Source organism: Chrysemys picta, chromosome 12, assembly GCF_011386835.1.
Source record: "Chrysemys picta bellii isolate R12L10 chromosome 12, ASM1138683v2, whole genome shotgun sequence".
Lineage (NCBI taxonomy): Eukaryota > Metazoa > Chordata > Testudines > Emydidae > Chrysemys > Chrysemys picta.
This window is the reverse complement of record NC_088802.1, coordinates 10245991-10267225: the sequence shown is the minus strand read 5'-3', so window position 1 is coordinate 10267225 and position 21235 is coordinate 10245991. Positions and strand designations below refer to the sequence as shown.

The window sequence follows — 21235 nt, the reverse complement described above, 5'->3', positions numbered from 1 at the left end:
AGGGAGCTGGGCTTTGGCTTCTGTGTAGCAGTAAGGTATTGCAGAAGCTGTTTTGTTCCTGGCTTGGTGAATCTCAGGCCTGGTCTACACTAGTCTGTTATTTCGGAATTAGCCAAGTTAATTCGAAAAAAAAAAAAATTCCGTCCACACAACCAAACCGTTTTTATTTATTTATTTAAAGGGCTCTTTAATCCAATTTCTGTACTCCACCTCGGCAAGTGGAGTAGCGCTTAAATCGAGATCGCAATCCCGGGTTAAAGGTATTGTGGACGCAATTCAACGTTATTGGCCTCCGAGAGCTATCCCAGAATGCTCCCTTGTGACCGCTCTGGACAACACTCTCAACTCCGATGCACTAGCCAGGTGGGCAGGAAAAGCCCCGGGAACTTTTGAATTTCATTTCCTGTTTGGTCACCATCAGCAGAGGTGATCATCAGCACCGTCCAGACTCAGGTGACCATGCAGAGTCCACCATCACAGGAGATCACGCAGTCCCCGATTCGCAGACGAGCTCCAGCATGGTCCGAACGTGAGGTCAGGAACTATTCTTAATGCTGGAGCCAATAGCCTCCCCTCACTCCCAAGGCAGGGTCCTGGACCATGATCCTGGAGAAGGTACTTCTGGTGAGTGAGAGCCTGATCGAAGCCACGCAGTGGGGGGTGGGAGGGGGGAAACCAGCCACGTTGGGCTGTTCTCGTTTAGTTTAAAGGGCTCATCCCTGCTCAGAGACTCATCAGAGCCACACGGTGGGTGCAGGTGTGTGTGTTGTGTGAAGCAATCATCCCAGAGAGCCCGCAGGCCCTCCTTTTATATGGCAAATGCACCAGGAATTGCTTGCTATGGGAAAGGGGGCCCAACAGTTTGAAAACATTGAAATGAATGTAGAAGAAGCATAACACCGCGTGCCCCTAGGCTGCCTGCAAGCTGAATTCTGTTGCACGGCCTTGTGTGATGGCTTACTCACACCAAAGTGTCTCCTTTGTTCTCTGAAAGGAATCTTTTAAACTACTACCCTCCCTTTTTCTCCTCCCGCAGGTGCAAATGTTTCAACGTGGCCCCTATCTACTCCGTCCCAGAGGCTGGTCCAGATTAGAAGCCAGAAAAAACGAACTCGGGACGACATGTTCGCCGAGCTCATGCAGTCCTCCCGCACTGATAGGGCCCAGCTGAATGCATGTAAGCAAACAATTGCGGAGTCCCGTAAAGCATTACAGGAACTTGAAGAGAGGCAGGACGTGTGCGATGAGAGCAGGCAGGACACTGTGGTCAAGCTCATGGGGAAGCAAACTGACATGCACCGCCGTATGGTGGATCTAATGGGGGCAAGCGGCTCCCACCATCCCCCACATCCTTCTGTGCTGCAGAGTGTCTGGGCAGCTCTCCGGAACTCTGTCCGCCCCCGCAACCCCCATTGCTAACCTGGCTCCCAGCCCTTTAGCAAGGAACCGCGGCCAATGAGACCTGCAAGGGGAGGGGCCAGAGGTGCCTGGCCGCAACTCCACAGTAGGGAGGGGGATCTGCAGGCTGCAGCTCAGCCCTGGGCAGTGACTAGCCTGGCTCCAGCCCTTCAGTGCTGCCCTCCATTGCACAGCCCCCTCGGCCTAGCTCCAGCCCTTCAGTGCCACCCTCCCCCCACTGCACAGCCCCCCCTCAGCCTAGCTCCAGCCCTTCAGTGCCACCCTCCCCCCACTGCACAGCCCCTCAGCCTAGCTCCAGCCCTTCAGTGCCCCCCACTGCACAACCCCCTCAGCCTAGCTCCAGCCCTTCAGTGCCCCCCACTGCACAGCCCCCCTCAGCCTAGCTCCAGCCCTTCAGTGCCCCCCACTGCACAGCCCCACCTTAGCCTAGCTCCAGCCCTTCAGTGCTGCCCCTCACTGCACAGCCCCCCTCAGCCTAGCTCCAGCCCTTGAGCGCCACCCTCCCCCCACTGCACAGCCCCCCTCAGCCTAGCTCCAGCCCTTGAGTGCCTCCCCCCACTGCACAGCCCCCCTCAGCATAGCTCCAGCCCTTGAGTGCCACCCTCCCCCCACTGCACAGCCCCCCCTCAGCCTAGCTCCAGCCCTTCAGTGCCCCCCACTGCACAGCCCCCCTCAGCCTAGCTCCTGTCCCTCAGTGCTGCCCCCCACTGCACAGCCCCCCTCAGCCTAGCTCCAGCCCCTCAGTGCCGCTGTCAGCCCCAGGTGGGTGGGTCTCATGAGGAAGGGCCGTGCACATCTGGGAGGTGTGGATAAAGGCTTGGGCTCTCCTTCCCTCCCCGCTCCCAATCCCTCAGGTGGAGACAGCGGGGCGCTGTGTCTGAACTGGTGTGTGTGTTTGGGAAACTTCGCTTGAGAGAACAAGGCTGTGGCCTGATCAGCCCCCTTTGACCAACTAACGATTGATTTTGTCCAGCACAGCGACCTGACTGGGCAGTCCAAGACTCACGGTTCTGGGGTGCAAGGCCGGGAGTAGCGAACTGTGTGGTGTTGCTGTGCAGGTTACTTCATGGGTGGCTGGCTAGTGGCACTCAGTGATGTAAACTGGGAGTGACTTTGAATGCTAGTGGCTGTGTGGGAGCAGAGCCTGGAGGGGTCTCCTGGGACCCAGCATGGCACTGTTGGGCTTTCATCATCCTGATCCTGAAAGACGACCTGAGCAGGGAGGGGGATCCAGCCGACATCCTCAACTCCACCAGCTTCAGCTAAATTCTGAACAGACCCTGGCCGGGGCGGGCCTAGGGTTGGGCAAAGTAGGCCCATGCAAGGGCTTCACAAGGGGCTCAGGCTTCCCCTTGCTGGGGCTTCCTCTGCGGAGTCTGGCCCCTTTCCCGTGCTGGGCCAGCAGGCTTCTCCCTGCCCCTGCCCACTCCCTCCTCAGCTGGCCAGCTAAGGGCTCCGGCTCCACCCAACGGCCCCCTCACCCCCGGGAGCGCAGAGCTGCGCGGAGTCCCTCCCTGCCTGTGTGGGGGCAGGACCCCATGAGAAGAGCCAGAACCAGGAGCAAAAGTTTGTAGCATGTGAGTGAGCAGGGCTGGGTGAGTCAGGCCCGGCAGGGGGGTCGAGCAAGGCTGGGAACAGACTCTGGAGGCTGGGAAGAGGAGGGGTGGAGCTGAGCTCAGCATGGGACTTTGTGGGGCAGTGAGGAGGAGGAGGAGGAAACGGGCTGGGGATGGCTGGGAGTAGGGTGATCAGATGTCCTAATTTTATAGGGAGAGTCATGATATTTGGGGCTTTCTCTTATATAGGCTCCTATTACCCCCCAGCCCCTGTCTCTATTTTTCATACTTGTTATCTGGTCACCCTGCTGGGCTGGGAAGGGAAAAGAGCAAGGCGGGGGCATCTTTGTGTGACTCAGTGAGCTAGCAGTGAATGTGCTGGGGCTTCCTGGGGAGAAGGCTGGTGCCCCCGGGGACAGCAGCTGTTCCAAGCTCCCCACACAGCACCTGCATCTCTCCCCTCTTCTGCCCGTGCGCCCTGCCCTGCCCTGCCCTGCGGCAACTCCCTGCAATCTCCTTTTCACGCTGCCTCCCTCTGCTCTGAAGTTTAAGCCCAGATGCCGAGGATCCCCTTTGGCCTTTTCCCTCCCCTCCCTTCCCCAGCAGGGATCAGCAGCACACGTGGGCTGGGAGGAGGGAGAGGTACACACACAACCTGACTGGGGAGGGGGGAAAGTTAAAGGAAAATAAAAGAAGGCGGTGTTTGCTTTTCCTGCCCATGATTAACAATATGCCTGTGTCAACAAGAAACTGACATTAAAACAAAAGGGGGGGGAGTTGTACCTGGAGCAGAAAAGCAACAATCAGGGCTGCAGAATGCAAGGGAGGGAGCGACTCTTAGCTGGGGAAGAAGATGGACTCGCTCTTGACAAGGCTGGAGTAGCTGAACACTTTTATTTAGGGGAAAGGGACATGGGTTTTTTTCTCTTGAGGATCCAAGTATCTGCAGGTCTGTCTCTCCAGCTGGAAGCAGTTTGAACGAGGGAGAGTTCTAAACAGTGTAGAGTTGAGTGAGATTTTAAAGGTCCCTTCAAGAATGCAGCACATGCTTCCTCACCTATGGGAGAGACCTTTAAAAACTGCCTTAAATCATCCTAAACAAGAGCCACTGCTCAAATCAGGCTTGGCTGTGTGCTGAGTTATACCCAGTACAGTCCCACAGAGCCGTGTGTGGCAAGCAGGTATGGGCTTGTCTACGCTGCCAAGTTGCCAAAAAAACGTTTGTCTTTCCTGGGTACTTTAAAAAGCTCCCCCATCCGAAAGACAAAAGTTTTGCCGCGGCAAGTGGCAGTGTGAACGCAGCTTTGTCGGCGGGAGCGCTCTCCTGCCGACAAAGCGAACGCCGCTTGCGAGGCTGGAAATATTTTGTCGGTAAAAGTGCCGACAAAGAGCATTTACACACGCCGGCTTTTAGCGACAAGGCTGTATGGACCCAGCCTTGTTGCTGCAATTCGGCGTGGTGTAGACAAGCCCTCTGTAAATCAGGGCAGAAAAAAAGACTGGTGCCTGAAGAGAATTCCTTTTCTTATTAAACTGCACATCCCAAGCACCTCTGTACTTTTCCGGCTTAGAGGGAAATGTTCCATTTTAGGGAGCATGAAAGGCCATTTGGGAGGTGATGGTGCAGAGCCCTGGCAGGCAAGGGCCTGGTGAGGGCTGGACTCAGCCATTGGGATCAGCTATTTCCTTTTAGTCATTCAAATGGATTTTGGGTCCTGGCTGACCTGCCAGCCACCATGTGAAACGCTTCCCTGTTCCCTGTGGCCTTTTGACACACACACAGAGGAATCTCACTGCCAAGTCCCTCTCCTAGGAGGGGAGGGGGAAGGCTGCAGGGTGATCTCCCACCTCCGTGCAGCCAGGGGCCAATGCTTGCCACTCCCATTCTGGAGCCTCCACGTGTATGGACTGACAAATAAAATTGGCAGAATTGTAAAATATTGTGCACAGAATTTTTAATTTGTTGGTGCTGAAAGCCCTCGGGAATATGGCATGCTGGACAGTTGTGGGGAGGGTGGCCTGTGAGGGGGTGCAGAGCAGTGTGGGGAGTCTGTGGTTGGGAGGCCACTGGGCATAGGGATCGATGGTGATCTCTGGGTGAGGGGCCACTGGGCATGGGGGTTTCTGGGCATAAGGGGCTGGGGGGACCTGGGCAGGGTGGTGGTGTGGCAGGCACAGAGGCAGCGCAAGGTGGGGTTGGGGGGCGCAGGTGGGAGGGAAGTGCAGGGGTTAGGATGAAGGTGGCACTGTGGAGAGGTTGGGGTGAAGGTGGCAAAATGTAGGGGTTCGGGGCACAGTGTAGGAGTTAGGGTACAAAAGGGGACAAGGGTCAGTGGCAAAAGGGGGTGCAGGATGGGGAGCCCACGGGGGCCAAGGGAAAAGGCCCCAAGGCCGGTCCTGCACCCTGGTGGATATGAGGGTGGGTTTCTGCTGTCACCCTTCCCCTCATGCATCATTTTCCTTCCCCCCTTACTTCTGCTCTTTCTCCTTTTGCTTCTCTTTCCCACAAGTCCGGCTCAGCCAGCCCAGACAGCTCCAACTTTTGCACCAGTGCTGGTAGGGTGACCAGATGTCCCAATTGGATAGGGACAGTCCCAATATTTGGGGCTTTGTCTTATATAGGTGCCTGTTACCCCCATCCCCTGTCCCGATTTTTCACACTTGCTGTCTGGTCCCTCTAAGTGCTGGTAACATGCGCCCAGAGATGCTGCAGCGCGGTGGGTTGATCGCTAGGACCCAGGAGCAGCTGGGAGGCGGCTCTGGGGGGAGCGATCGCTGGGCTCAGGCCCGGCAGCAGGAAGTGACTCGCAGTCGCTGCGGGGACTCTGGCTCCAGGCTCCTGGCGAGATCCCCGAGCCCCGGCGGCTGGTGCTGGGAGCCCGGAGCCCTGGCTGCAGCCGGGAGAGGGGAATCTCCAGCAGGGCCCTTCCCGCTGCTCCCCAGGAGCCTCTCCCAGGGCAGAGCCCCCAGCCCGGCCAGGCCCCTTCCCGGCCCGGCCCCTGCCCCAGGGGGCCCCGCTCGGAGGGAAGGTGAGAGAGACCCGCCCCCGTCACCCCCGGGCTGCAGGGGGAGGGTTTGGCCCCAGGCTGCTCCGGGAAAGCTGCCGCCAGCTCCCGGTGTGTGCGGGGCGGGGGGAGCCAGCCCGGGCCGTGCTGGGGGCTGGGACAGCGACACGTGGGGGGCAGGAGGGGATTGGGGGAGGAACAGGGATGCGTTAGGGGACAGGTCCGGGATGGAGATGCAGGTGCTAGGATGGGGCGATGCAGGGGGATCGGGGGAATTATGGGGCTGAGGGGAAAGAGGCTGGAATGGAGGAAAGATGTGGGGGGGTCACTGCGAGGGGATGGTGAGAGCAAGAGGAGACTGGCTGGGGAAGGGAGTGGGGAGGGGCAGGGAGAAGGCAAAGGGCAAGGAGGGGAGGGGGGGGGAGAGACACAAGGCAGCTCCCCCGCCCCGTGGCATAGGAGAGGTTGAGGAGCTGCCCCGTCCAGCAGCCAGCTGGGAATGTTTTCCTGGAACTGGTCAAACAAACATGGGGGGCAGGCAGAGTGACCAGATGTCCTAATTTTATTGGGACAGTCCTGATATTTGGGGCTTTGTCTTATATAGGTGCCACCCCCTGTTCTGATTTTTCACCCTTGCTATCGAGTCAGGGGACTATCCCCTCAGGGCCCAGAAACTACACAGCAAATACCCAGCCCTCCTCCCCCCCAAAAATCTATTAAAGACAAACCCATGATTTTGGGATCTGTTTCCTGAGTGTTGGAGCTGCCCAGGGCCCTGGTCTGATTTTCATGCAGGATTTAGATCTCAGCCACACTGGAGTCAGACCGGAGTCTGCTGGTTCGGAGCCAATGGGATTAGCCTCTGCCTGGGGGCTGCAGGGGCAGGACAGGGCATTAGCTGCTGCCACCAAAGGGCTGATTATGGGTAAGGGAGAGGAGGAGGCGGGCGTGTGTCTCTCCCTGCTCATGTTATTACAGCCCTGGAGTGGAGCTTCCTGGTGGGTCAGATGTTGCTGCCCCCTGAATTCTGACCTGGGAGCCCAGACTTAGCCGCTGCTTCTTATGCAGTTGGGTCTGTGTGGGGGGGAACCTGCATTCACTCCCCGGGGATGGGGACAGGCTCCAGTGTCTGGAACCAGCCCCTGGGGCAGCCCCCGGCTCTGCTCACACCCGCCCGTGAGCCCGCGCCTGCAGGTGACTGGGCGAGACTTGCGGGGAAGGGCTGGGGCCAGGCAGGAAAGTGACGCTGCACAAAGGGCCCCTTTCAGGGACCTGCTGGTGAGCTTGTATCGGAGGAGAAGGGGGTTCCCCGTGTGCTGCCCTCACAGACTCAGTCAGGATCAAACCCCTTTTAGCAGTGGCAGTGGGTGATCTAGCTAGTAAGTGCAAAGGCTCACGACACTGGGGCAGTCACCAATTCTCCCAGGGCGAGGGAAGAAGATAAAAAGGGGGAGCAGAGAGACTGAAAGGGGCAGCAGGAGCAGGAAGTGGAGAGGGAGGTTCCCAGCTCCCAGCCCTGCCCGGATCCATTCCCTGCACCCCCTGGGCAGACTGACTCTTCTGGGAACAAAGGGTGAAGCTGAGACAGGAGAAGCCAGTTGTTGACTTTGCTGAAGCACTGCACTACTTTGGGGGGGGGGGGAGTTAGAGGGGCTGACAGTACAGTGCCAGGGGGAATCCCCCAAAGTGGCTCCTTCGGTTCTGCTCTTTTTCCAGCAATTGGCTCAGAGATGCTGTTAGTGGGAGGGTTTAATGGTGTCCCGGTGGGGTCAGTTCAGACGGGGGGGGGCCTGGCCTGGGTGGTAATAAACTAAGTGGGTTTCTTGCCAGCGCGGCAGAGTCCAAAGTGTCTGTCTGCAGGGAGAGAGCCTGGGCGGAATCGGGGTGTGACAGGGACTCAAGCCCCTTCTGTAACCTCCCCCATTGCCCCGACAGGCTGAGGAATCACGTCCACATTTCACTCCAGATCGTCCCGTCGTGCAGGAGACAGAGAAGCGAAATGGCTGTGATGGCGCCAGCTCAGGTAGGGGATTGTCAGGGAGTTGCTGGGCAGGGGGAGGGAGAGACAGGGAGGAACAGGGTGCGATAAACATGCTGAGCAGGCCTATTGGCAGTGGGGAGGGGGGAACATTACACCATTTCTCAAATATGAAACAACCCCCCTGGGCAGGGCTGGAAAAACTGACCAGACTTCCAGTGCTGGAGCCTGACCCCACTGGCCCAAGGCTGCTATGCAAAATGAGGAGAAGTTTCTGGGATTCCTGGCCCTGTCCTCAGCTCAGAGCTCGGCTTCCTGTGCCAGCCTGTGGCTGGGAGGTGTGTGGTAAATGTGAAGATGCTGCCCTTCTCCATTTGCTGTGGGGGGACAAGGAGCTCTCACCTTAAAAGAGAACTGGATAAATTCATGGAGGTTAACTCCATTAATGGCTATTAGCCACAATGGATAAGGAATGGTGTCCCTAGCCTCTGTCTGTCAGAGGGTGGAGATGGATGGCAGGAGAGAGATCGCTTGATAATTACCTGTTAGGTTCACTCCCTCTGGGGCACCTGGCATTGGCCACTGTCGGTAGACAGGATACTGGACTAGATGGACCTTTGGTCCGATCCAGTACGGCCGTTCTTATGTTCTTATGTACCTTCTCCCGCCCCATGAAGCCTCCTGGCTGCTCTGAGCAGAGTGCGGGTGGGAATCTGCTTCTCCGGCCCTCCCAGAGCTTCCGAGATTGTTTTCTTATTCTTTCTTCCTTTCCTGTGAATATTGGGATTGGGGCTGTGGCAGCAGGTGCTGAGTGGGGGACTCTTGTTTCAGGTGCCGGTGAGCTTCGAGGAGGTGGCTGTGTATTTCACTCAGGGTCAGGGGGCTCTGCTGGACCCCGCTCAGAGAGCCCTCTACAGGGACGTCATGCAGGAGAACTACGAGACGGTGACCTCGCTGGGTAAGGGATTCCCGTCCCCTCAGTTAGTCGAAGCCGTGCAGCGCTTTAACAGGACAGTGTGGTCGCACGTCAGCACTGGGACAGAGCTGGTAAACCACCTCCATGAGCAAGTTTCAGCGCAGTAACTTGCTATTGTAGACAAGGCCTTAATAGTGTATCTCATAAGTGTGCATCTGTACACACTGTGTGGCTAGTGCTGTTGCGTTGTTAATTTCAGACACACCAAATACATTCATATTTAGAGATGTTTTCAAGACTTGGGCTTGCTTTAATTGGAGCTCCGCACTTCTTATTCCTTGCTTCAATAATGTACCAAAAATATTGTGTCACGTGTCTGTGTAGCCCTCAAAATCTTACCCAAGGCTGACATTTCTCCTTGTAATGTCTCAATATCAGATGAATTTAAAACTCCAGTTCCAGCACCAATGCCACCTACAATGTATTCTCTTATACCTCTTTTATTTTGTATAGTCCCATCCCCCCATGGTTGTCGCCAAGCTTGTAATAGAGGTAAGGCATCTGGCATACACTGCAGATGTTGTGCACTCATGTTTATTTGAGTTCTTTCCAACCGGATTGTTTGGTCCACAATAGTTGGGGCTTCAATTATTTCTCCCCTTCGATATGGGTGTTCATCTGCCATAATTCTTGGGGCAATCTTATATCCCTGAAAATATCCTCCCTCATTAATTTTCCTAAAGCAACTCAGTCTTATCATTATGGAAGAATCCACCATCATATCATATTCCCATAAGTTGAGAGCCATTGACTCATTCCATCCCACATGAATATTAGCCAATTCTTGTTCATGAGTCACGTCTAAGGTGACTACATCAAATCCCAAACTCCAAAAGATACAGTTCAGAGTGCTCACGTTCAGATTATTTTCATCATAACTACATCTAAACATTAGTCGACCTTCTTCTCTTAGTATGAACAAATATCTCCATTGCTCTTCCAAATTGGTTGTAGGTATTTCCATCTCACATTTTTTCCATCTTCCCACCATATTTTAAATTTTACCTCAAAAGGTTTCTCTTCACATATGGTTTTGTTTGGTCCTGTTTTTTTCCATTCTGTCCCAGGAGTAGTCAAATGTGTTATCTCCTTTGCTCCATACCTCCATCCTAGAGGTGCTCCCATATGTATATCCACCTACCCCTAAATTCCCCCAAATATTCAAAAAATATATTAGTGAGGAAAAAAAGGTTGGGGGAGTGAGTGAGAGCATGTAGGGAGATACCGCACAGTGTTATTGTAACAATGTTTAGAACATTGTTTAAGACAGAGGTGGGCAAACTACGGCCCGCGGGAGCGTCCTGCCCGGCCCCCAAGCTCCTGGCGCAGGAGGCTAGCCCCTGGCCCCACTCCTGCTGTTTCCCCTCCCCCGCTGCTCCACTGCTGGCGCAATGCTCTGGGTGGTGGGGCTGTGAGCTCCTGGGGCAGCGCAGCTGCAGAGCCCGGCCTGACCCGGTGCTCTGTGCTGGGCGGTGGCGGCAGTGGCGTGGCCCATCTCCAGCCAGGTGGCGTGGCTGTAGCGCCGCCAGCCACCGGTGCTTTAGGCAGCACGGTAAGGGGGCAGGGGAGTTCAGTGAAATTGTCAGGGGGAGGGGGTGTGGATAGGGAGCGGGGTGGTTGAGGGAGGAAGAGGGGGTTGAATGGGGGCAGGGGTCCTGGGGGGGCAATTAGGAAGGGGGGGGTAGGATGGGTAGCAGGGGGCAGTCAGGGGACAGGGAGAAGGGGTGGTTGGAGTCCGTCAGGGAACCGGGGGTGGGGGTTGGATGGGGCAGGAGTCCTGGGGGTGGGGGCAGGTAGGAGGTGAGGGCTGGGCCATGACCCGCTCCCCTAACTGGCCCTCCATACAATTTACGAAACCCGATGCGGCCCTCAGCCCAGAAAGTTTGCCCGCCCCTGGTTTAAGTAAAGGGGTGGAGGAGGAGGCAGCCAAGTGGACTAAAGTTAAGCCCCTTCTCTGTTAGAAAAGCAGATTATTGCATTTGGGACATGCCCTTGGATGCAGTGGAACCCGATGTAACAATTGACACTTCAGAAAATATGTTTGAGAAATATGTACAGCTGTGCAAGCCTAATGCGAGTAAAAAGCAAACGGCCGTAGTGTGGCAGTTGTGGCAGGCTGCAAAAAAGGCAATTGTGCAGAGGGGGGAAATCTGTGCGGCGATACAGACATTACAAGAGAATTCTAAAACTCGCCAAGAACATTTGGAGCGGGAAGTGAGGCCGCACAGCTAATGCAAACTCAAATAGTACAAATGGGGAAACAAAATAGGGAATTGGAAAAGAAAATGGTGGATTGGGAAAAGATTCAGGCCAACAAAGATAAATGGGAAAATCAAGTGGTAGGGATGAAACAGTTAATTTGAGAACCGACTGAGGAAGAGGAGACTGCAAGCGCTTCTCACAGTTGGTGCCCGAAAACCATAGCAACCTGGAGGAACCAGGTGAGAATGAGGGAACTGCAAGTGGCGTCTGTATGTCAAACAGAGAATGGAGATTTGGATTTGGATTTTAATGGAGATATCCAGTATGGAGAGGATTCGGAGGACCAGCGTGGGGGTCAAGAGAAAAGGGAACTTACCGTATATACTCGTTCATAAGCCGAATTTTTTTAGTAAAAAAGGGAAGCACCAGAGACGGGGGGTCGGCTTATGAACATGTATAGAGAGGGAGAGGCAGCAGAGCCAGACGGGAAGAGGCAGGGCCAGAGTCTCTCCGCTTACTTATCCATCTTGAGGGGATTGGCTTATAAACGAACCAGCTTACGATCGAGTATATACGGTAATTGGCCCGCGAGCCCCTCGCAGCCCCCCCGCCCTCCCCCAGTGTTTACCAGAGCAGTGGCCTGACGTGCACCGGGAGCAGGGCATGCTCCCTGACTGCCTGCCCTGCGCAGCTCCGGGAAGAGGCTGGAACGTGGGGAAGGGGGACGGAGGGTCTGTGTGTGGCTGTTGCTTTAGGGGGCGCCCCAAGCAGCTCCCATTGGCCGGGAACGGGGAACCGCGGCCAATGGGAGCTGCTGGAGGCGGTGCCTCAAGCAACAGAAACACACAGCCCCTCCGCCTGTTTTGGGGCAGGGCAGACAGACAGGCAGGGAGCGCAGGCAGGGAGCCTGACCTGCCCCCGGTACGCGCCGGGCCACATCCTGCCCCCCGAACTCCTCCTGCAGCTGAACCCCCTGCCCTGAGCCCCCTGCCGCACCCTGCACCCCGACCCCCTGCCATACCCTGCACCCCTCCTGCATCCCCACCCACTGCCCTGAGCCCCATGCTGCACCCCTCGTGCACCCTGACCCCTGCCCTGAGCCCCCTGCCACACCCTGCACCCCGACCCCCTGCCCTGAACCCCCTGCTGTAACCCTCACCCCTCCTGCACCCCACACCCCAACTCCCAGCCCTGAGCCCCCACCACACCCCACACCCCTCCTGCACTCCCTGGGGGCAGGGAGGGGGCAGAGTTGGGGTGGGGATTTCGGGGAAGGGGTGGGAAGAGGTGGGGCAGGGGCGGGGCCTCATGGAAGGGGTGGAGTGGGGGCAGGGATGGGGCCAAAGGCGGTGGGGGGGGGGAGGTGTCAGTAATGCAGCCCTCGAGCCAACGTACTAGTCCTCATGTGGCCCTCATGGTCATTTGAGTTTGAGACTCCTGCTCTAGGCCCTTCTACTCAGGGCCAGCAGTCTGGCAGGTATCAGGCTGCAGCTCCACTCTGCTTCCCTAAGCCTGCCCAGCACTGCACTCTCCTGGGTGCAGGTCTCCTACTCAGGAGACAGACCTTCCTTCCTGAAGGTCTGGGACAGACTGACTGCTCCCTCACTGAGCAGCCTTTTTATAGGGCTGAGCCTGGCCTTGATTAGCTGTCTCCAATCCAGGCCCTGATTGGCTCCTAATAAGCCCTTCTCTTATTGGCTGCTGGGCTGCACAGGCACACTGGCCTGCTGCAGCCCCCTCTAGCATGGGGGTGGGGCAGACACCCCACCACAGAGAAAATGGACCCAAAAATGCCCTATTGGATAGTGGGGCTGGTATAAATATTATAAATAGAAATTGTGATTTGACTCAATATGTGTCTGAGATCATTACAGCAGCCTCCTTTGCTGGGGAAGGACTGGCAGGAAAGATGTACCGTTCAGTAGAAATAATTATTATACCCAGAGGGAGAATAGGAGGTTTTTGTTGTAAAGAACAAATGCTTCAGATAAATCAGGTGACTTAGCCAATGATATTAGAAACTCCTTGTTTGGAGAGGAATTGGTTGGTTTTGGATTTAACTCATGGAGTTCTGTGACGTGTGCCCGACTGGACAGTAGACGCTCTGACAGCAGGACACGTGCCAAGAATATGTGCTGCAGAAGCAATGGAGGAGATTACACTGAATCCACGAGATGTGTGGGTAAAAGAGTTTCCCAATGTATGGACCAAGAATAAAGCAGAATGTGGTAAAATCAAAGCGTGTGTTAAAATCGCAGGGGATGACGTGCTACCACAGAGACAATATAAATATCGCGTGCAGGCAGAGGCAGGAATTGAGAAAATAGTTGAATCACTGGAACAACAGGGAGTGATTGGAAAGGAGAATTCCGCACACAGTTGCCCAATTTGGCTGGTAGTAAAAAGCTTCAAGAGCTTAGAGATTGACAGTGGATTTTAGACATGCCCCTCCCATGGCACCTATAGTAGCAGATTTGCCTCAAGTCATGACAAGAATATATGGGGCCTCTAAATGGTTCTGTGTCATAGATTTGGCAAAAAAAAATGTTGCCATCCCGATTCTTGGGCCTGCTTTGTGTTTACTTTCACGGGACAACGGGACTTATTCAAAAGAATTCCCCAGGGCCTGTGCTGTGCTCCAGCTATTGCACACCAACATGTGGTGCAGATGCTGGATTAATTCTCCAAAGAGGATCGGGAGAATGTCACCTCATACGTAGATGACATATTAGTTTGGGGAGAGACTGAGGAGGTGCTGACTGGGTGGACTAAAAGCGTGTTGAGACTTATTCAGGGAACGGGTTTTAAGGCGATTCGAGAGAAAGCCCAATTAGTGCAACAGAGGGTGAATTATTTGGGGGTGACCCTAAGGGAGCAAGGAATTCAGGTAGATCAATAAAAGGTGACATCATTGCTGAAATTACCCAGACCAGAGAATTCTCGTGCATTGAGAGTAATGTTAGGAGGGTTTAACTATCTAAGAAAGCACATTTGGCATTTCACCATTATAACTAGACCCTTGTGGTGTTTATTGAAAAATAAAGTAGAATGGGAGTGGGGGCCTGAACAAGAAAAAGCTTTTTGTGACTTAAAACAGGCTTTGGTACAAGCCCCGGCATTGAAATTCCCTGAGATGAACAAGCCGTAGGTGGCCGGCAACCCAACAGGGATTAGCATCAGTGTTGATGCAGGAAACTGATAAGGGAAAGTTAATACTGGTGGCGCACCCGTGTAGAAGATCATAGAATCATAGAATATCAGGGTTGGAAGGGACCTCAAGAGGTCATCTAGTCCAACCCCCTGCTTAAAGCAGGACCAATTCCCAGAAGATTAACCCCTATGGAGCCGCAGTTTGGAATTTGTGAAAGAGAATGTTTAGCTGCCGTGTGGGCCATTGAAGCCTTTGCTTTGACTACTGGCACAGCCCCTGTTGTAATACAGATACCTCACTCTCCCCAACGTACATCTGATCAGGAAAACTGCAGGAGAAAGGAGTTTCCAATACCAGAATGGCCCAACGGGCTTTGATGTTAACTAGCAGAGATGTTACCTATGAGAATAACAAACAAGCAGTGTTGTTACCATATGTCCTCCTGACAGAAGGAGAAGAGCATGAATGCCCACTTCCAGAAACTGAACCAAAGTTAATAGAAGAAGCACCGCGGTAGATGAAGTGTTAGGCCTTGGAGAAAAAGAGGTTTGGTTCACAGATGGTCGTTCGTACCATGAAAGGCGTAAGCAATATATGGGTGATGCTGCTGTGCAAACTAATGGGTAGACATTCTGGATCCATGGGCAGGACTTCAGCTCAGGTAGCAGAGCTCAGAGCTCTTAGGCCATGTCTACACTGGCGTGTTACAGCGCAGTAACTTGCTCACTCGGGTGTGAAAAATCACCCTTCCCCAAGTGCAGCAAGTTTGCGCCCTGTAACGCGCCAGTGTAGACAGGCTCCCAGTGCTCGGAGCTATTCCCCTCGTCCAAGTGGATTACATAGAGTGCTGGGAGAGCTCTCTCCCGAGCGCTAGCGGGTGGCCAGACTGTCAGATCAAAGCGCTGCCGCAGGAGCGCTTTGAGGTTTTTAGTGTAGACTTAGCCTTTGTGATCTGCTTAAACAGAAAAAATACTGTTGCACTTTGCCTTTATGTCTATATGGATTCAGACTTTGTGGTACAGGGACTGTTACACTGGATTTGGATTTGGAAAAAGAACCATTGGGAAACAGCTGAGGGGGAAAATTTGGTCCAAAAGGAAAATTGGAAATGTATCTCTGATTGGTTGAAAGAACACCTGGGAAAATTAAAAGTAAGACATACGAAAAGTCATCCAAAGGGAGAAGGGGATGAAAAATATTGGAATGATAAAGTGGCTGCTTTAGCTAAATTAGCAAAAAAGGAACCTTTGGGGGTTATGGTAATTACTAGAGCTCACACTTTAAAACAGGAGGCTGAACCTAAAGATGGGGAACCTGGAGTATGAAAGGGGGTTATGCAGTGAATAAGAAAACAGGAGAGGTAAAGTGAGTACCTGATAAACTTCAAAGAGAAGAGATCATTAACCTGTGTCACTCTATGGCCCACCGAGGCATAGAAAATACTCTCTTTCAGGGAAAACCAGATTGGAATACGGTCTAGGGTGCGAGAGGACGTAGAAAATTTGGTTAAAAATTGCATAAGATATGCAGCAATTGAAAATAGACCAGCAAATTTGGGACCCTTGTGGCACTAAAGAATTGTAGGGCCGTGGAGTAGAATACAGGTTGCTTTTATTAAGATCCAAAGGGGGAATCAGTATTTATTAGTGATAGTAAAAAGAATGAGTACTTGTGGCACCTTAGAGAGTAACAAATTTATTTGAGCAGAAGCTTTTGACGGCTAGAGCCCACTTTATCAGATGCCATCTGATAAAGTGGGCTCTAGCCCACAAAAGTTTCTGCTCAAATTAATTTTAGTCTCTAAGGTGCCACAAGTACTCCTGTTCTTTTTGCGGATACAGACTAACAAGGCTGCTACTCTGAAACCTATTAGTGATAGTAGTTTCTTTTTCTGGCTGGGTGGAGGCAATTCCCACCAGGAATTATACTGCAGAGACCACGGCCAAGAAGTTGTGGAAAGTACTGTTTAGTAGCTATGGGACTCCAAAAATAATTGGTTCAGATGATAGACCACATTATATAGAAAAATTAATTTAAAAAAGTTATAAAAGCTTTAGGAGTAAAGCAACAACTACATATCCCCTACCATCCTCAATCGTCAGCGAAAGTAGAAAGGATGGATCAGACTATTAAGCAACCCCTACGCAAAGTAGTGTAAGAAACTGGCAAAGGTTGGGACAATAAATTACCAGTGGTGTTGGCAGCCATCCGGAGCAGTGATCGATTGGATACTGACTACCAGCCTTATCAAATTCTCTTTGGAAGGTCTATGAGGGTGTGGAACCCTTTATTATATGGAGGAGGAGGAGGAGTCTCTGTTGTCCTGGGCCTTCATCTGCAACTCCAAGGAGACAGTCTTGGGCAGGAAGCCAGGATCCAAGGGGTGCCATTTCCTCCAATTCTTACACAGTTTTAAAGCCATCCCGTTGCTGTTATTTCCTTTTTTGCTGATTCTTCATTTTTTTCCTAGGACATGACAAAATTGGGTTTTTTATAAACAGTTCTTTTTGACTAATTCAACTTTCAGTTCTTGCTTCGGTTGCCAAAATGCAAATCATGCACTCATGTTGAAACACACTCCAGCCACACTAGGCCCCAAGTCCTATAACATATTACATGGATATATGGGTTATATATGTACATATCCCAACATTGCCTGCGTCTCCCAAGTGGGCTCAGTGACCCTGTTCCCATCCTCTGGAACTGAATTATCCCTCAGCACGGGGACAGATTCCACTTATGGAATGCCCTTTCTAACAAATACTCTCTCAATACTCCATGCACCCTGATCTGGTCTGATTTCACCCCGTGTATAGGATTTCCCATTCCCAAACCTGAGCTGATCGCACAGCTGGAACGAGGGGAAGAGCCGTGGGTGCCTGATCTCCAGGTCTGCGAGGAAACAGAGGTCCTGAGATGCACCCGCACAGGTGAGAATGGACACAGAAACCATCTGGGGAATGAAGGAAAAAGTTGAGAATCCCCAAAATATGGTGTAAGAGCCCACAGTTCTTCCTCATGTCAACAAAGGGAGGGCTGCAGTCAGCAGATATCGCTCACTGTTTTCCACCCGTCCTGTTAGCTGCAGGAGTTTCCTTCACAGCTTTCTTCCCTGTGAGTGTTTGGGTGGGATCTGGAAGCAGAATCCAATTGCTGATTCTTCGCAACTTTTGTGTGGTGGGTTTTTCCTCTGTGCTATTCCTCTTTCTCCCCAGCACAATGACTCCTGTCTGGATTGTGTCTCTCTCCCAGCAGGTGCTGAGAGAGTCAGTGATAAGGGGAATCATCATGAGGAAGTTCCTGGGGAAGTGGAACCACAGCGCACATTTGTGGGAAGAGCTGAAGGGAATTTTTCCCAGTGCTGGGAACAGGGAGAAGCCTGGGGAAATTGGCACAAGTCAGAGAGGCTGATGGGAAACCAGCCAGGGAAGAAAGTGGATGAATCTATTAACTGTGGGGGAGGAGACAAGGATCCCACAGCTCAGCGGACAAATCCCAAGGAAGAGAAACCCTACCACTGCCTCCAGTGTGGGAAAGGATTCATTGCGAGACCACACCGTGTTACGAATCAGACAATCCATACTGGAGAGAAACCCCTTCAATGCTTGGCCCCTGGGAAAATCTTCAATATCTGCTCAGACTTTAATAACCATGGAAAAAGCCACATGGGAGAGAAATCCTATCAATGCCTTGAGTGTGGGAATTGTTTGAATTGGAATTCAGCACTAATTACACAACAGATAAACCACACAGGAGAGAGATCCCATAAGTGCTTAGAGTGTGGAAAAAGTTTCACACAGCGATCATATCTTGTAACACATCAGAGGAGGCACACAGGAGAGAGACCCTATAAGTGCTTGGACTGTGGGAAAAGTTTCATATGGAGGTCAGACCTTGTTAAACATCAGGCAATCCACACAGGAGAGAGACCCCATAAGTGCTTAGACTGTGGGAAAAGTTACACACGGAGATCAGACCTTGTTAGACATCAGGCATTGCACACAGGAGATAGACCTTATAAATGCTTGGCATGTGGGAAAAGCTTTGTACGGAGGTCAATCCTTGTTAGACATCAGGCAATCCACACAGGAGAGCAATCCCATGAATGTGTGGACTATGGGAAATGTTTCATACAGAGGTCAGACCTTCTTAAACATCAGGATTTCCACATAGGAGAGAGACCCCATAAGTGCTTGGACTGTGGAAAGAGTTTCACACAGCGACCATATCTTATAACACATCAGAGGAGGCACACAGGAGAGAGACCCTATAAGTGCTTGGACTGTGGGAAAAGTTTCATATGGAGGTCAGACCTTGTTAAACATCAGGCAATCCACACAGGAGAGAGACCCCATAAGTGCTTAGACTGTGGGAAAAGTTACACACGGAGGTCAGACCTTGTTAAACATCAGGCAATCCACATAGGAGACAGACCCCACAAGTGCTTGGACTGTGGGAAAAGTTTCAGAAACACATCAGCCCTTGTTAAACATCAGGCATTCCACACAGGAGAGAGACCCCATAAGTGCTTAGACTGTGGGAAAAGTTACATACGGCGGTCAGACCTTGTTAGACATCAGGCAATCCACACAGGAGATAGACCCCATAAGTGCTTAGATTGTGGAAAGAGTTTCACACAGCGATCATATCTTGTAACACATCAGAGGATTCACACAGGAGAGAGACCCCATAAGTGCTTGGACTGTGGGAAAAGTTTCAGAAACATATCAGCCCTTGTTAAACATCAGGCAATCCACACAGGAGAGAGACTCCATAAATGCTTGGACTGTGGAAAGAGTTTCACACAGCGATCGTATCTTGTGACACATCAGAGGATCCACACAGGAGGCAGACCCCATAAGTGCTTGGACTGTGGGAAAAGTTTCAGAAACACATCAGCACTTGTTAAACATCAGGCAATCCACACAGGAGAGAGACCCCATAAATGCTTGTACTGTGGAAAGCGTTTCACACAGCGATCATACCTCGTAACACATCAGAGGATCCACACAGCAGAGAGACCCCATAAGTGCTTGGACTGTGGGAAAAGTTTCATATGGAGGTCAGAGCTTGTTAAACATCAGGCAATCCACACAGGAGAGAGCCCCCATAAATGTTCTGACTGTGGGAAAAGTTACACACGGAGGTCAGACCTTGTTAGACATCACGCAATCCACACAGGGGATAGACCCCATAAGTGCTTAGACTGTGGAAAAAGCTTCATACGGAGGTCAATTCTTGTTAGACATCAGGCAATCCACACAGGAGAGAAATCCTATAAATGTGTGGACTATTGGAAATGTTTCATACAGAGGTCAGACCTTGTTAAACATCAGGATTTCCACATAGGAGACATATCCAACAAGTGCTTGGATTGTGGAAAAAGTTTCACACAGCGATCATATCTTATAACACATCAGAGGAGGCACACAGGAGAGAGACCCCATAAGTGCTTGGACTGTGGGAAAAGTTTCATATGGAGGTCAGACCTTGTTAAACATCAGGCAATCCACACAGGAGAGAGACCCCATAAGTGCTTAGACTGTGGGAAAAGTTACACACGGGGGTCAGACCTTTTTAGACATCAGGCAATCCACAGAGGAGAGAAATCCCATAAATATGTGGACTAAGGAAAATGTTTCATACAGAGGTCAATTTTTGTTAAACATCAGCTAATCCACACAGGAGAGAGAACCCATAAATGCTTGAACTGTGGAAAGAGTTTCACACAGTGATCATATCTTATAACACATCAGAGAATCCACACAGGAGAGAGACCCATAAGTGCTTGGACTGTGGGAAAAGTTTCATATGGAGGTCAGATCTTGTTAGACATCAGGCAATCCACACAGGAGATAGACCCCCATAAGTGTTTAGACTGTGGGGAAAGTTTCAGAAACACATCAGCCGTTGTTAAACATCAGGCAATTCACACAGGAGAGAGACCCCATAAATGCTTGGACTGTAGGAAAAGTTACACACAGAGATCGCACCTCATTAAACATGGGAGAATCCACACAGGATCTGAAGTTCTGTTACACGGGGACAGGAGTGTTGAAAAACTTGCCGGGTAATTGACCCGTATGTAACCATTAGAGACATGTTACATAAATTTGTAAATGGTAATTAGGGCCAATCCATACGCGATAAGATAGTGGTTTGAGATGTAAACTTGTATTGTTAAATACTTGGATGAAGAGGGTAGCTGAAGTAGTCTGCGATTACCTTTATCTTGTTAAAGGTTAACAATGTAACCAAACAGTTCCTGTCCAGGGCTGTATTCTGTTAATTCAAAGATCAAAAGAAAATATTAACATTTCGATAAAACTTGGGTATAATAATGTCACTGTCTGTATGTCTGTGTAAAGTTTGTGGTAAACTATTAACTGCATTATGGATAATTACCTTATGTTAATGCAGATAATTGATTACCAGTGATGTTAGGAAATAGAAGCTTACTTCAAAAACCTATTGTTCACCACAGGACTGCATGATGTTGAGATGGTGCAAAAATCTGTATTAGAACTCCTGGGACCTGATTCTTTTATCTCCAATCTTCTTAAGCTTAATTTGGGGAGAGTTTGAGTCGTAAAATCTGAGATCTCCAGGCCCAGCTGGACCTGCCTTGTAATGACCATTTGGACATTGGACTATAACCTGATGAAATGATTTTAAAAAGGACTCTTCGCGATTCTAAAGCACCATCTCGACAGTGAACCTGACGTAAGGACTCCATTCATCTTTTGATGTGTAATGATCTTTTAGCCAATCATCTCTTTTCTCCTTTTAATAAATCTTAGGTGAATTGATAAGAATTTGCAGTAAGTGTGTATTTCGGTAAGGACTGAAAAATGAATTAACTTGGTGAGTAATGTGTCCGATCCTTTTGGATCAGTAGAATTTTTTTGGATGATGTAATCAGTAATCCCCATATTTAACTGGGCTGTC

At 51.5% G+C, this 21235-nt stretch overlaps 2 protein-coding genes across 2 annotated transcripts in view; both read left to right on the top strand.

Annotated features, from left to right (window-relative positions):
• LOC101948742 (zinc finger protein RFP-like) overlaps positions 1-21235 on the top strand; it is a 1201957-nt gene that overhangs the window by 751921 nt on the left and 428801 nt on the right. The gene's annotated exons all lie outside the window — the stretch shown is intronic.
• LOC101941094 (uncharacterized) lies at positions 601-21099 on the top strand. The gene is made up of 7 exons (XM_065563884.1): positions 601-624; positions 1078-1323; positions 5709-6004; positions 7916-8003; positions 8790-8916; positions 17104-17217; positions 17503-21099. Exons 1-7 carry the CDS (start codon positions 601-603, stop codon positions 17508-17510), a joined length of 903 nt encoding a protein of 300 aa, XP_065419956.1. The 3' UTR covers positions 17511-21099.

What these genes read in the sequence shown, in the direction of transcription:
- LOC101941094 (XM_065563884.1), top strand. Translation starts at nt 601, where the DNA reads ATGATCCTGGAGAAGGTACTTCTG. An exon ending in GGGCCCCGCTCGGAGGGAAG is followed by an intron (nt 6,005 to 7,915) that starts GTGAGAGAGACC and finishes TTGCCCCGACAG; the next exon opens with GCTGAGGAATCACGTCCACA. An exon ending in CGAGACGGTGACCTCGCTGG is followed by an intron (nt 8,917 to 17,103) that starts GTAAGGGATTCC and finishes CCCCGTGTATAG; the next exon opens with GATTTCCCATTCCCAAACCT.